The sequence below is a fragment of the Lycium barbarum genome, chromosome 4 (assembly GCF_019175385.1).
Source record: "Lycium barbarum isolate Lr01 chromosome 4, ASM1917538v2, whole genome shotgun sequence".
In the NCBI taxonomy this organism is placed as follows: Eukaryota; Viridiplantae; Streptophyta; class Magnoliopsida; order Solanales; family Solanaceae; genus Lycium; species Lycium barbarum.
The window spans coordinates 131,610,036-131,626,196 of NC_083340.1; the positions used below are offsets into that span (position 1 = coordinate 131,610,036).

Here is a 16,161-nt window from a genome sequence, read left to right on the forward strand (position 1 = left end):
GAACAACATTGTTTACAGAGAATAATCGTAAAGTCGTATGTAATCAAGTGAATATTAGATAGATACAATCGTTGGGAAGCGTGGTTCTTTATAAGATAGCTAAAAATAATTGATTTCGTGATCCTAGGCTGTTTCAACCGTTATGTGGGTATTAAATGGAATCCTTGAGATCTCGGAGCCTGGCCGTTCTCTGGGTTATCCTGTGTTCGGGTACGCTGGACCTTCCTAGGTGGTTTGTTCCAAGTCCTGTTATCTGTTGCTTATGAGGGCGTTCCAAAGATGATTCTTAGATGATTTGATTAGTCTTTGGCTTGACCGATATTGATCCATTCAGCAGTTAACTATGACCTTCTCTACGATGACCAATGTTCGGTCAAATAGTCTTCGCTTTCGACATAATTTTAACCAATACGACCTATGTAACTGACTGGCTGGATTGGACCCCCAAGACGGTACTCCCGGTGCTCATGATTTCAAACACTTATAGACAGGATAATTAATCCTCTATCAACAATAAATCCAGAAGAACTCTTAAATCTCGAAAGGTTTGCATGTTATTGTTGAAACTAAAAAGAAAGCATGATAACGGGTGAAATTAAAGTAATTAAATTATTTTTTTAAGAAAAATTAAGTTGAATATACCAGCTGAGATGATTGAGGACTTCAATAAGAAGTAGTTTCTTCTTTTATAGAGTTAGCTAAATAAGTTTAACAGTCATCATTTTCAGGAACTTACACTTTCTTTTAACTTTTATTTTATAACTCAAAACAAAGTTTTCAATTTAATATTTACGTACTTTTCTAAAATTTTGAACTCATTGAGAGGGGTACACGTGCAACATGCGTAACCTAAGACCGGTACAACCAAAATCGTATAGATTCCTCCATCAAATGCATCCAAAAGCAACACATTTATCAATTAAATAAATTCTTAAGAGTTGCACCATCTCAAAACAAGACTTCATATCAGTCCGGAACAATTTTTGTTTCAGCAATAACTAAAGCAGCATTAAATAATCAGCAAAGTTTGGAAGTTTGAAACACACTTCTTCAAACAACAAAACTTTCTTGCTCCACCATTATAGAAATTGACACTAAGTAGCTCACTTTGGTACTATACTAATTATGAATCTTTGTCTGGAGTCAAACAGGGACAAGTTGTGTTTTATCAAACATCAACCCGAACTTGTGTTCCCTCTGTCCCAATTTATGTGATGTTTTTCGCTTTTCGAGAGTCAATTTGACCAAACTTTGAAACTTACTTTTCATTTTTCGAGAGTCAATGTGATTAAACTCTGAAGCTAAAACAAGTTAAGATTAACTCAATAGTACTACAGAAAAAGTACTATAAGTTGTAATTTTTCTCATATCAATTTAGTGAAAAATACATCTTAATATATTAATTAAAGTTCATGCAGTTTGAATCTCGAAAAGCAATGAGTATCACACAAATTGGAAGAGAGAGAGTACACTTCTCCATATAAGGTCCAAATTCCCAACATTTACTCAAAAATATGTGAAAGGTTTTTTAGTCAGAATTGAGTCCCCGAGACGTGGGGACATCGGGTTGCACCAACAGTGAACCATTAAGGAGAAGTACATACTTGATTCTCTTTCAGATAGGCCCTGAAAGGAGAAGGCTTGGAATTGGAATGGCAACAGTGTTTTATTCTATTAAATTTATCCGATAGTCATGAAAAATTAGAACGGACCAACACCAAAATTATGCAAACAAATTGCTCTATTGTTCCAATTTTTCATGGATATCCAATTTACAACACACCAGGCAAGCACATAAAAGATTTCACTTCACCTTCCATTGCATTCACAGCATTGAGATTGCACAAAAAACATAGAAAATGATAAAATGAATTCCCTAAAGCTATACACTCTATAATATTGTTGCATGTTGATTTTTACTTCTTGTTTTTTCCTTTCTTTTTAGATTTCTTCGACTTGTGCTTCCCTTTCTCTGGCTGCTTCTTTTCAGCAACCTTGTTACTACTTTCAGAATTGATGGTGACAGACGGTGACTCAATCTTCTCGTCTGCACCACACACTGCATTTGTTTACTCCGGATTTGGTAACCAATTGAATTTGTATGTGGATATAGGATATGTGCTTGGGCCTCAATATGGATTACAAAGAGTTGATAAGAGCGCTTTTCAATACACGAATAAGGAGCACAAACACCGGCTGACTACGCATATAACGAGTTGATTGGAGAGGTTCAACATAAACGATCAAATTTGCAATAATCAAGATCAATAATGGATTGACTAGGACTGGATCAATATATATATATTGTGTTACAAAATATTCTTGAAAGTAAAAGATGAACCAACTCACTAAAGGGAGGTGGGAGCACTCTATTTATACTAATGAGCCCATGGGCCTCCTCCAATGTGGGTTTAATAAAATAGTAATAAAAGGGACAGTCCCTGCACGGGTTTGGTGGGATTTGACTGACGGCGCCGTCTGACACACGCACAGTTGACAGCTGACCATGATGTGATACCACTGACGCGTCCTAGCAACGGTCGCATCGGACCAACGGACTCACGGATACTTGACCAACGGTGTCCTTACATCGGGGAGAGATCCCGAACCCTCGGTGGCTTAGAGACCGGGTCAGATGGCGCTTCTACTCGGCCTTGATTGAAGTGCTTATCCGGAAGTGTGATGTCCCCGTACAAACTCTCGCCCCTTTTCTTTCTCCGATCCATAGTTACCCCGGATGGACCCGTATCCGGTTTTTCTACCGTATACAGATAGCCCCACGCTTCCCGGACCAACGATCTATCGGAGTGACGGGAAGTGAATGAGTCATGCATCCGACCGCCCGGACGACCTATCCCTACCCCCTTATTTTGGCGGGAATGGGAGCGCCACGTCTTCCCCTCTGTCGGCCACGTGTCCCACTCCGGATGGTCCGTTCCTGCCAACCGTCTTTTGCACGTCGTTTCGTGTCACTTCGCATTAATGACGCGACACGTGGCGATCCTCGATTGGCCGTCCTCGATAACCCTTCCCTCCCTTATGTCTATATAAAGCCCCTCATTTCATCATTTTTTCACTTTTTCGATCTGTTCTTTCCTTTCCTCTTCCTTCTGTGTTCCATATCCGTCCTTTCTATTACAAACTTGTTGCCAAATCTTCTCTTATCTATACGAAAAAGAGAGGGAATTAATTTGGTCATCATTCTTGTCAATTGCTCTTTGCTTCCTCAAATTGTCACTTCCCTCGTTTCCTTTGCGTCATTTCCCAAAATCCTTTCCCCTCCATTCGTTCAACATGTCCGAAACCACTTCTACCGAAGTCCCTTCAGTTTCATCTCCGAGGACCGAGGCTGCGTCCCCAACTCAACAAAAGATTATCCCCGAAACTATGGCCTCAGATATTATACCGGCCAAATTTAATTTTAATAAAGACCTGGAGACGGAGAAGCCCTCCGTCGTCTCGGACCGGGGATACGACGTGAGGCGGTATCCTTCCTCCATATCCAAGGATAAACTCGACACAGTCCGGGCAGACTGTGGGTGGGACACACGCCCGGTAAGGGTTTTTGCACCCGGGCCAGACGAATCCATCACCGACTACCGGGAAGGGTTCTTGTACGTATACACTTATCCCTTTACCCTTAAGCTCGACCCCCCGGTTGATCCGGTCATACTGGATATGTGCTGGACCTACGGCGTGACTCTGGCACAGATCGGCCCAATTGTTTGGAGGGTCGTTGCTTGCCTCCGGTTGCTGGCCAACAGAGCTGAGAAAGAGTTTTCATTGGGCCACCTTATACGCCTGTATTCCCCAAGAATATTCCGGGGCGGTATCATAAAACTAACCAAGCGCAGCCGGAACCCGTTTTTCTCGAAGATGGACGAAGACCGGGACAGGGGATGGTTAGAACGCTACGTCCGGGTAAAAACCGAAGACATAATCCCGGCCGCCCATCTACCTTTTCCGGAGAAGTGGAACGACAAACGTAAGTCCGATCCTTTGAGCAATCGTCCTCACCTGTTCAGTCGCTTATGGTATCGTTTTCTCACCGCCCTTTCCTTATCTTTGCAGCAAATGGGTTTGTTCCCCCCGTTATTCGAGATCTGAGCGAGTGGGTCACGACGCTCCTTAACCAGCTTCCCTATGAAGACCGGACTTGGGCCCACTTGTCACACGGTCGATGGATCGCTCAAAATCATGGTAACATTTGACTTTCCTTTGATCTTGCTGCATCTTTAGCCATCCGAGGCTGTCAGTTTTCTTGACCCGCCTACGTCTTTATCGTTCAGGTTTGCCGAAGGGCTCGGTGGCATCTAGATCGGAGTCGGGGGCCGTTTCCCCTGCACCGGCGTCCGCGTTCGATACGGCGGGTTCCTCCCGTGTTCTTGCCGAAGCCACCAAAAGGAAACGACCCTCCGAAAAGGGTCAGCCGTCCAAACGAAAGAAAGTAAGAAGGGTTGCCCGGACCCCGAGAGAGGAAACGGAGCCCGACATCATAGTTCGGAGGGTCGACCTGGCACCGTCAACGGCACCAATACCCGAGGAGACTGCCTCCGAACCGCCCTTGCCTTCTATCAACGAAGGTATCTTGATTCCCGTTCTTCCTTCGGGTGCGGAAGAAATCCTTTCCCCGGCTCCTCTTCGGTCGGTTGACTTTGTGGTCATTTCAGGTGAAACTTTCCCGGAAGATACTCCCCCACAGAAGAGAAAAGGGGCCGGGGAGATGACTGGCACTGCAATTGATAAAAGGACTGTTCCGGTCCCGGAGACCGAAGCCCACGTTCAGGCTCGTCCGTCGCCCGGCCACAGGCCTGTTTCTGCTCCGGAGCCCCCGGTTTTTGGCAGGAACATCGAGTCTACGCCAAGTTCGTCTACTCCTGGCCCGAGGGTTGAAGACTTTGAAGATATGTTTTCAACTACTCCTCCTGCTACCGGTGACGCTGCGGGTTTCGGTCATCTTCCAATTCCTCGGGTCACGAGGCCGGCCAACCGACAGTCAGAATCTGGCTCTAGAGACAACCTGGTGACCATCTTTCCGGCCCCGAGCGCAGAACCACGAAGGACCAGATCGGCCGTAATCACCGTCCCCGAGGATTGCGGCTTTCTATCACGTCCGGTAGGAGTAGCGAGTTATTTGCGTCCTCTTGTCTCCGACTCGGACAAGCGTAAAATGACCGGGGTCACCTGGCAGTGCCTTATGAAGGAAGGCATGCACGCGGGCAACCGGGTAAGACTCTCGGCCATCTTTGTACATCAGTAGACTTCATGTTTTCTAACTCTTTATGTTTGCTTCTTTTGTAGAGCGTAGTACTGGTAAACGAGGCCTTTATTCGTGTCCAACACGAGATGGATGATCTTCGAGGCCAACTGGATGCCCAAGGCCGAGAAACAGAGAAATATAAGCATCTCCTTCGAGAGAAGGAGGAGGAGTTGGGTCGGGCCACCGTCCTCGCCAACCTTCGTCCCGAGCTTGATGAGGTCAAGGACGAAAATCATCGTCTGAAAAGCGAGTTGGCCGCCATAACCGATTATAACCGAAGCCTCGAGGCTGAGAAGATTTGCCTTAGCCAAGACAAAGCTCAATTTTCGTCGAGACTGGACGAGCTGGAGACCACCGTGTCCCAACTTCGGGGGGAACTTGATTTGGTGAAAGCCGATGCAGCGAGCTTAGCCGAGAGGAACCGGCTACTGGAATCTGATACCGCTCTGTATAAAGAACGCATGAAAGTTTTCGAAGAGAAAGCCGAGGAGCGGTCTCGGATGAATGAGGGCTTAAAAGCCAAGCTGGAGGAGGCGGTGAGTGCCAACGATGTACTTAAGGCCGAGCTAGAAGCTGCTGTCCATATGAGGACTATTGCTGTGGCCGGCCGGGCCGAGCTGGAGACTAAGTTGGCTAAAGTTGAGGCCGATTTGGAAGAAGCCTGGAAAGGCGTGGAAGCGGCCGAGGCCCATACTGCTATTGTCGCCGAGTATGAGAAGTGGAAGTCTCGGCGACTCACCCTCGAAGAGGCCGATCGCGGATTCTCCGATCTTCCGACCTTGATAAACCAGGCCAAAGAGATGGAGGAGGAGGCAAACCATGCCCTTGAGTCCGACACGGATGATTCCGAACGAACCGAGTCTGATCATTCTGCCTCTAGCCATGCCGAGTAGCATAGGATTTTCACTTGGCTTTTGTTTTTTGCCTTTGCCGGCCTTTTTGATGTAAATGTACTCTTTATAAAAGTATCCTTTGCGTACATGCAAGTTGCACTTCTCTTGTGTCTTCGTTTGAGTGCTTATTTTTATTTTTTCTCGAATTATTGGTCCGTTTTGGGACTAGATGATCCGTAGTCATTGGTTAACTCTGCCCGTGGGATTCACCGAATGTTTTGTGACTTCGGATCTTTCTGTGCCCATGATAGGGGCTTTTCTGGGACTGGCGTTTTTCGTAGCCGGTTTGGCCTTGTCTAATTTCGGCCATAGCGTCCGGTGTAGGGCGTATAAATTGAACAATGCCGAAATACGGTCATTGTAATGTTTTCTGTATTGCAAGTGTTTGTACATATGAGAATTTTCATTTCTTGTATCTTTGCCGTAGCAAACACTAAATGGGACACGATTCATTATGATCGTTTGGTCCTTACATCGAAGGAAGTGGCCAGTGGCCGGCCTCTGTTTTTGCCGTGGAAAATGCTGAATGGGACACGATTCATTATGATCGTTTGGTCCTTACATCGAAGGAGGTGGCCAGTGGCCAGCCTTTGTTTTTGCCGTAGCAAATGATGAGCTTCTTTCTTTATTTCTCTTTATCGTTTCATGCTCCGATGTGGGTACTGTGCCCCCTTAACACTTGTCCGAGCTTCGAGGTCGGGTGAGTGTTACTAAGCCCCCACTCGGAAGATATAACCTCGGATACCCGAGTTCTGGCCCTTTATCTTCGTCGCGTAGCACGTTGTACTTGTTGCCTCGTTAAAAACCTCGTCGGAAAACCCATTTTGGGACAAAACCGCACTAAGGAAAAGAGTGCAACACGTGCTTTCAGTCCTAAATTCTATTTTTGTGCCGTCCTCGATTTCCTGTAAAAAAGGCAGCATGGTTAACAAAAGGTATATATGAGAGGAACATACCTTAGCAGTAGTATCTTTTTAGGTGGGCTATGTTCCAGTTGTTGCGCAGGCATTGCCCATCCATGGACTCCAGCTGGTATGATCCTTTGCCCGTTACACCGGTCACCTTGTACGGTCCTTCCCAGTTCGGTCCTAGCTTTCCCTCGTTTGGGTTCTTTGTATGCAAAGTAACTTTTCGAAGTACCAAGTCCCCAACTCGAAAATGCCGAAAGTTGGCTCTCCGATTGTAGTATCTTTCCGCTCTCTGCTTTTGGGCCGCAATTCGGACCAATGTTCTTTCACGCATCTCATCGGCGAGGTCGAGTCTTACGGCCATGGCCTCCCCGTTTAATTCCTCGGTTGCGTACCCGAACCGGAGAGTCAGCTCACCAACTTCGACGGGGATAAGGGCTTCGGCCCCGTATACCAATGAGAAGGGGGTCTCGCCCGTGCTAGATTTGGCCGTGGTTCGGTATGCCCATAACACCTCGGGTAATACTTCTCTCCAATGGTGCTTCGATGCTTCTAGCCTTTTCCTCAGGTTTTGGATTATTGTTTTGTTTGTGGATTCCGCTTGTCCGTTTGCACATGGGTGATATGGGGTCGACACAATCTTCTTGATCTTCAACCCTTCGAGGAAGCTGTTGACCTTGCTACCCACGAACTGAGGACCGTTATCACAAGTTATTTCGGCCGGGATGCCAAAACGGCAGACGATGTGATCCCAAATGAAGTCGATAACCTCCTTTTCTCTGATTTTTTCAAAGGCCTGTGCTTCGACCCACTTAGAAAAATAGTCAGTCATAAATAAGATAAAACGAGTCTTACCTGGTGCCCGAGGTAACGGACCCACGATGTCCATTCCCCACTTCATGAACGGCCATGGTGAGACCACCGAATGCAGCAACTCCCCGGGCCGGTGAACCATCGGGGCATGTCTCTGACACCCATCACACTTTCGGACAAAACTTTTCGCATCCTCATCCATATGATTCTAGTAATATCCGGCTCTGATAAGATTTCGGACCAGAGCTTCCGCCCCAGAGTGATTTCCGCAGGTTCCTTCATGTACTTCTCTCATCAAATACTCCGTTTCCCCAGGGCCCAAACATTTAGCCAAGGGTCTGTAGAAAGATCGCCGGTATAATTGGCCGTCCACTAAGCAAAAACGGGCCGCTTTCGTTCGTAACGAACGTGACTCCTTCAGGTCGCTTGGGAGCTTATCATTACGCAAGTAGTCAATGTATTTATTGCGCCAATCCCAAGTCAAACCTGTTGAATATATTTCGGCGTGCCCGCTTTCCATGGCCGTTTTTTATAGTAGCATCGTTGATCCAGGGTTGATTTCGGCCCCTTCGACCGCGGATCCCAAATTTGCCAGTGCATCGGCCTCGCAGTTCTGTTCTCTTGGTATATGCTGCATGGTCCATTTTTTAAATCGGTGAAGTACCACTTGGGTTTTTTCGAGGTACCTCTGCATCCGTTCGTCCTTGACTTCAAACGTGCCATTCACCTGGTTTGCGACCAAAAGCGAGTCGCATTGTGCCTCGATAGTTTCTGCCCCCATGCTCCGGGCCAATTCCAAACCTGCGATCATAGCCTCATACTCGGCTTCATTGTTAGTTAATCTGGTAGTTTTGATTGATTGTCGGATGACATCACCGGCCGGGGCCCTAAGGACAATACCAAGCCCGGAACCTCTAAGGTTCGAGGCCCCGTCCGTATACAGAGACCAAATGCCCGTGGCCTTTCCCGAGGTCAGTAGGAATTCTTTTTTGACCTCGGGAACCATGGCCGGGGCGAAGTCTGCTACGAAATCGGCCAAGATTTGGGATTTGATGGCCGTTCGGGGTCTGTATTCGAGGTCGTAACCGCTAACCTCTACAGCCCACTTCGTTAGCCTACCCGACAACTTCGGTTTATGCATGATATTTTTCAAAGGATAAGTAGTTACTACACATATGGGATGGCTTTGAAAATAAGGTTTAAGCTTTCTGGAGGCGCTCACTAGTGCTAATGCCAGTTTTTCCAAATGAGGGTAACGGGTCTCCGCGTCCCCCAATGTTCTACTTACATAATAGATAGGGAATTGCGTACCTGATTCTTCTCGGACCAAAACGCCGCTTACCGCCACTTTGGAGACACCTAGATACAGAAATAGTGTCTCACCTGCCTTCGGTGTGTGCAGTAGAGGGGGGCTAGATAAGTATTTCTTCAGATCCTGTAGAGCTTCTTGGCACTCGGGTGTCCAGGCAAAATCGTTCTTCTTTCTGAGCAAGGAGAAAAACCGGTGACTCCTGTCCGAGGATCTCGATATGAAGCGACTCAGTGCTTCGATTCTCCCGGTGAGTTTCTGAACACCCTTTATGTTATTCACCACTTCAATATCTTCGATGGCTTTGATCTTATCCGGGTTGATTTCGATCCCTCGGTTTGACACCATGAAACCCAGGAATCTGCCAGATCTTACTCCGAAGGCACACTTCTCCGGGTTGAGCTTCATGTTGTATTTGCGAAGCACATCGAAGGTTTCCTGCAAATGCTTTAAATGGTCCTCTGTTTCCAGGGACTTAACAACCATATCGTCAACGTAAACTTCCATTGTTTTCCCTATTTGTTCTTCGAACATTCCATTAACTAGGCGTTGATAGGTTGCACCGGCATTTTTTAATCCGAAAGGCATGACATTATAACAGTAGGTCCCGTACCGGGTGATGAAGGACGTTTTCTCTTGGTCCTCCGGGTACATCCGGATCTGGTTGTACACGGAGTAAGCGTCGAGAAAACTCAACATCTCGTGACCGGCCGTTGCATCGATCATCCTATTGATGTGAGGCAACGGAAACGAGTCCTTCGGACATGCCTTGTTTAAATCTTTGAAATCAACACACATTCAAAATTTGTTACCTTTTTTGGGCACTACCACAACGTTAGCCAGCCACTCCGGGTACTTCACTTCCCGTATGGAGCCTACTTTCAAAAGTTTTGTTACCTCGTCCTTCACGAATGCGTGCTTGGCCTCCGCCATGGATCTTCTTTTCTGCTTCACCGGGGCAAACTTCCCGTCTAGGCTGAGCTTGTGAGTTGCTATGTCTGGTGATATACCTGTCATATCTATATGCGACCATGCAAAGCAATCGGCATTAGCACGGAGGAATTCAATTAATTGACGCCTGAGCTCCGGGGTGAGCCCCGTGCCCAGGTATACCTTTCTATCCGGGAGATATTCGAACAGGATGACCTGCTCCAGCTCCTCCACTGTTGACTGGCTTGCATCCGAATCATCTGGCATGACAAACGACCTGGGTACCTCGTAATCTTCATCCTCATGCACCAGATTAAACCCGGCGCTCTTTGATTGCTATTTGGGAACTCCCCCCCCTATTGCACATTTCTCTTCCGGCCCCTTGGGCCGATGTGCCACTTCCTCTACTGCGAACATTTCCCTTGCAGCGGGCTGCTCGCCTCGGATGGCTTTTACTCCTTCCGGCGTGGGGAACTTTAACAGCTGGTGTAGTGTTGAAGGTACTGCCCTCATGTTATGTATCCAAGGTCTGCCCAATAGTGCATTATATTTCATGTCCCCCTCGATCACGTAGAACACCGTTTGCTGAATGGTGCCACCCACGTTTACAGGCAGTGAGATTTCCCCTTTTGTGGTTTCGCTTGCCATGTTAAACCCACTTAATACCCGGGAAACGGGCACGATCTGACCGAGCAGCCCCAGCTGTTCGACCACCCTCCATCGGATGATGTTGGCCGAGCTACCTGGGTCAACCAAAATTCGTTTGACCTTAGTTTTAAAGACAAGCATAGAAATTACCAATGCATCATTATGGGGTTGGATGATACCCTCCGCGTCTTCGTCATCAAAGAAGATAGATCCCTCGGTCGAACGATCTCGGGTGCACTTTTCTCGGACAATAGAGATGTTTGTCCGTTTCATTACCGGCCCTCGAGGGGCATCAGTGCCCCCTACTATCATGTTGATCGTATGTTGGGGTTCAACAGGCTCGGACCTTTGATAGGATTCTCTTTCCTTAGTGATTTTTGGCCCTCTCGCTCAGCAAATCTCGGAGGTGACCGTTTTTCAACAACCGGGCTACCTCCTCTCTCAATTGGCAGCAATCTTCAGTTGGATGACCGTAGGTCCCGTGATATTCACACACTACGCTCGGATCTCGCTGACCCGGGTCCGTCCTCAATGGTTTAGGCCATCTTACATCGGGTACACGTCCAATGGCTGAGACTAGTCCCGAGGTACTAACGTTGAAGTTGTACTCCGAAATTTTTGGAGGTACTTTATTGCTGGCGGAACTTTCGGTATCACTCCTGAACGAGAGTCCCCGACTGTTAGACGGGCATTCAACCCGCTTGCTGCCCCGTCCCGAGAAATGGCTCGGATTCTCTGTTGCTTTTTCCGACCTGAAATTTTGCTTCTCCGTATAAGGATATGGCCGGAACCTCTCTTTCGATGATTCAGACTTGACTTCATATCCCTTCCTCGGTGCCTCGAAACCTCTATTTACTTTGGACCTCACCGGAGAGAGCTCGAATTGGTCATCCTCCACCCGAATTTTCGACTCATACCTGTTGTGGACGTCGGCCCAGGTTACGGCCTCGTATTCTAACAAACTTTCTTTCAATTTGGCCGAGGCCATCGAACTTAGCATGTTGAGTCCTTTTGTGAAGGCCTGCGCGGCCCATTCTTCTGGCACCGGAGGGAGCTCCATCCGTTCCCTCTGGAACCGGGTGACGAATCCCGTAGTAGCTCATCGTCCCTTTGGGTTATCCGGAAGATATCATCCTTACGGGCTTGCACCTTTATCGCACCGGCATGTGCCTTCACGAACGCATCGGCGAGCATTTCGAAAAAAGTGATCAAATGCTCGGGTAGGTGGTCATACCACGTCAACGCTCCCTTCGACAGTGTTTCCCCAAATTTCTTTAACAACACCGACTCGATCTCATCCTCTTCCATATCATTTCCTTTTATGGCACAAGTATACGAGGTCACGTGCTCGTGCGGGTCCGTGGTGCCGTCATATTTCTGTATGTCGGGCATTTTGAACCTCTTCGGGATCAGTTTCGGGGCCGCACTTGGCGGAAAAGGCCTTTGGATGTATCTCTTCGAATTCGGCCCCTTCAGTAGAGGTGGAGCCCCCGGTATCTGGTCCACCCGAGAATTGTACGTCTCGACCCTCTTCTCGGTCGAATCCACCCGTTTTGCCAAGGTCTCAAGCATTTTTAGGACCTCAGTTGAGGAGCCGGCTCCGGAGCCATCGCTCTCGACCATTCGCTCTCCGTTTCTTCCGGTTTCAGCCGTACCCTTTGACTTTACCAGCCCTGCTTCACCCTTTCCGCTCTGCAGCTGAGCAATCGCTAGCCCTTGCTCGGCGATTGCCACCCTTTGTTCCTGCAGCATTTCAAAGATTAAACGCAAGTTAATGCTGTCGTTTGGCGGGTCCGGCTCTCTCCGGACCCGATCCCGGGATAAAGTAACGGAATGGTGAGTGTTTAGAGGAACGGTTGCCGGTGGAATGGCATTCTCTTGATCTACGGTGTTTTGCCGGTTGAGTCCTTCCCTTGAATCAACGGGGTTCGGATCAGCGGGGTTCGGCAGTGCCCGCAGTCCGCTCCCTTCATTTTTCGCCACTATCTCAGTATTGTTGACATGACCGGATTATTCGACGTCTGCCATTTGGATCTTTTTCACAGAGACGGAGAGGGAGTTTTTGGTTTTGATGAATACGGTGGAAGTTAAGACCAAAGACCACTATTATCCTAGCCCCACGGTGGGCGCCAAACTGTTTACCCCGGATTTGGTAACCAATTGAATTTGTATGTGGACATAGGATATGTGCTTGGGCCTCAATATGGATTACAAAGAGTTGATAAGAGCGCTTTTCAATACACGACTAAGGAGCACAAACACCGGCTGACTACGCATATAACGAGTTGATTGGAGAGGTTCAACATAAACGATCAAATTTGCAATAAACAAGATCAATAATGGATTGAATAGGACTGGATCAGTATATATATATTGTGTTACAAAATATTCTTGAAAGTAAAAGATGAACCAACGCACTAAAGGGAGGTGGGAGCACTCTATTTATACTAATGAGCCCATGGGCCTCCTCCAATGTGGGTTTAATAAAATAGTAATAAAAGGGACAGCCCCTGCACGGGTTCGGTGGGATTTGACTGACGGCGCCGTCTGACACACGCACAGTTAGTAGCTGACCATGATGTGATACCACTGACGCGTCCTAGCAACGGTCGCATCGGACCAACGGACTCACGGATACCGGACCAACGGTGTCCTTACATCGGGGAGAGATCCCGAACCCTCGGTGGCTTAGAGACCGGGTCAGATGGCGCTTTTACTCGGACTTGATTGAAGTGCTTATCCGGAAGTGTGATGTCCCCATACGAACTCTCGCCCCTTTTCTTTCTCCGATCCATAGTTACCCCGGATGGACCCGTATCCGGTTTTTCTACCGTATACAACATTGCCTTTTTCCTCACAATCCTTCTCTGTTGTAATTGGTACAACGCACTGATTCAATAAAGCCTCAAGCTTGGGCTTTCTTGACTGCAAGCTCTTCAACAGTTGTTCAGCGTTTGCTACTTCCAAATTACTGTATAGTAGTATAAAGGCAGCGTTTAGTCGAGTGTTCTTATTCAAAAAAAAAATTGAACTCTAGCTTCAACATACTAAAGATGTATGTCCAAGCGTGACAACGAGTAGAAGCACCAAAGACCAACTACAAGAATATTTTGATTATGTGTTTAGCATTGTAGCGAGCACAAAATATTTTCTAATAGGACATTATAAAAGAAAAAGGCTCAAACAAAACAATTACATTGGGGACGAAGGCCGCAATTTCAAAGATGACGTGCTTCTAGCATGAAATAATCTTTTCTAAATGGATTTTACACCCTAGCATATATTTTGAACCTATACAATTTCTGATAGAAACTAAAAGTCCACAAAAACAAATAAGGGACCAGGTACCTTATCTGTTCCCTCAAGCAAAAACAGAACGTAAATGAGACACAATATTTACGTGAAAAACTCCTTGCTCAAGGGATTAAAAATCACGACCTACACCAATAGGATTTCCAACTTCACTAACTGAGCAACGTTTTCAGATTACAAGCCTTTTGCAACCAAGGAATTAGCCCACTAATCCCTCCCCTTATAATAACTCTATTGCAAGCACTCTCTTGATTAACTCTAGCCAAGAACCAACTGATTCAACTAACTCTAGCTGAATTTCAACCAACTCTAGCTGAATTTGAACTCACCATAACTAACTATAGTCAGGTGTTTACACAAAAAGCTTAATAAACCAAACACCTACAAAAGCCTTTCTTAAAAGAAGTGTGGGTTTACAATATTTAGACCAAGAAGACAAAGACTAAACAACCTAGGACTTAAGACATCTTCAGTCTTGGGATCTGGTCCTTGGAGTTATTTAGTCTTGATCTTGAAAGCTCAGAGAAAAACAGTGGCGGCTGCTCTTTTCAACAATGAGATATATTTTCAAGTGCAAGGTCAAATAAATGTCAACATGTTGTTTATATAGGGAATCAATGAGAGCATGTGAGGATCATGTGAGTGGTATGTGATATAGATAGAGACGTTGCAATGATCCTTGTCTTTTGCCCTACATGGAGCTACTGCTCTGTGGCTCTGTAAGTCGGAACCGTGCCACAACTTTACAGCTGTCACGTTCGTACAGTGCCAGGGGACCTGATCAAGGACCTTGTCCCTAGTGTATATGCCAATTATCAAAACTATGAAATGTCATAGCTCATCAATTTCATCTTTGACAACTGTTATTAAGATAAAGAGAACTCCCATTCATCAATATATGAAGCATGATGTAATACAACAACAACAACTACGCCTCAGTCCCAAATAAGTTGGCGCCATCTATATGAATCCTCATTTCTTTGTTTAAGCTCATATCATATCATCATCATAATAAATATATAAAACAAGTAGCATGATGTAATCCACCCAAAATAAATGTCAATTATACGATGGTAAGAAACCAGCATACCTCGTATCCAACAATGAATGGAGTTGTTGCAGCTCCTGAAGCATACTTCGCACTTCATCAATCATGTCCTCACCAGCGTAAGGCTTCTCCATGGCAGCAGTCAAGAATTTTATGTGCATAATTATTTCCTCCTTAAAAAATAAATATGTTTAGTACCTTAATAATAGTAATAATCATAATTTAATCCTTGCCTAGCAGACAACTTTACAAAGTTGCAACGTATAATTAAAAGAGAATTGGGATTACCTTCATCTTCTGAGCACCAGTTGAGGTGGTTCCATCATTTTCTCTGCCAATAAGCTTCAAAAAATCAGATATTTCATGAAACAAGTCCCAATTCATTTGCTGCATATCCTTCTCTGACTGAGGAGAGACTTCCAAAAATGGCAAAATCTTCGGTCGATCACCATCATTCGAGGGAGAAGTAGCAAATGGATTAGTCTGACTTTTGGAACTGTGGAAGTAGGAGCTTGCGACACATTTCTAGCTGGAAACAGAGAGTGAATAATGCCTTCTATATTGCAGTTTTTTCCCAGCTGCACATGAATGACATTAGAATAGTTCCTGGTAGTATTCTCACTCAGGTTGACAAACAAAAGAGGATCTCCTGCAATTTGAAAAGCTTTGACAATTTCACTGATCCGGATGTATTTCCGCTTTATTCCTGCTAGAAGAATGCCATAGAAATTCTTTGGAAGCTGGTTCCTAACATCATTGTTTCTGAGCACATGGAAAAGAACATCATAGTAGTTCCCACTGTTCACACACAATAAGCACAGGATAAAAACCAGTCTCATAACCATTATCTTATAGTATGCATCAACGTTGATTTTCGATCGGCGAATCCACTGACATGTACTAAGTTTATTGGAAATGAATTGTTCTACCGTCACAAGAACGGAATTATAAAACTTGTCCAAAGATTGCATTTTTATAGTAGCCCTTGAAATGTGTAGGACCTCAGATTGCTCAGAAACCAACCACTCCACCAATGAAGA

The 16,161-nt window shown here is 46.0% G+C and overlaps 1 protein-coding gene across 1 annotated transcript; it reads right to left on the reverse strand.

The window, feature by feature from the left end:
• Nucleotides 1–1,916: 1,916 nt before the first annotated feature.
• On the reverse strand, nucleotides 1,917–15,407 carry LOC132637796 (uncharacterized). The gene is made up of 3 exons (XM_060354833.1): nucleotides 15,164–15,407; nucleotides 13,608–13,732; nucleotides 1,917–2,059 (listed from the first exon to the last, which is right to left on the reverse strand). Exons 1-3 carry the CDS (start codon nucleotides 15,280–15,282, stop codon nucleotides 1,917–1,919), a joined length of 387 nt encoding a protein of 128 aa, XP_060210816.1. The 5' UTR covers nucleotides 15,283–15,407.
• Nucleotides 15,408–16,161: the final 754 nt, after the last annotated feature.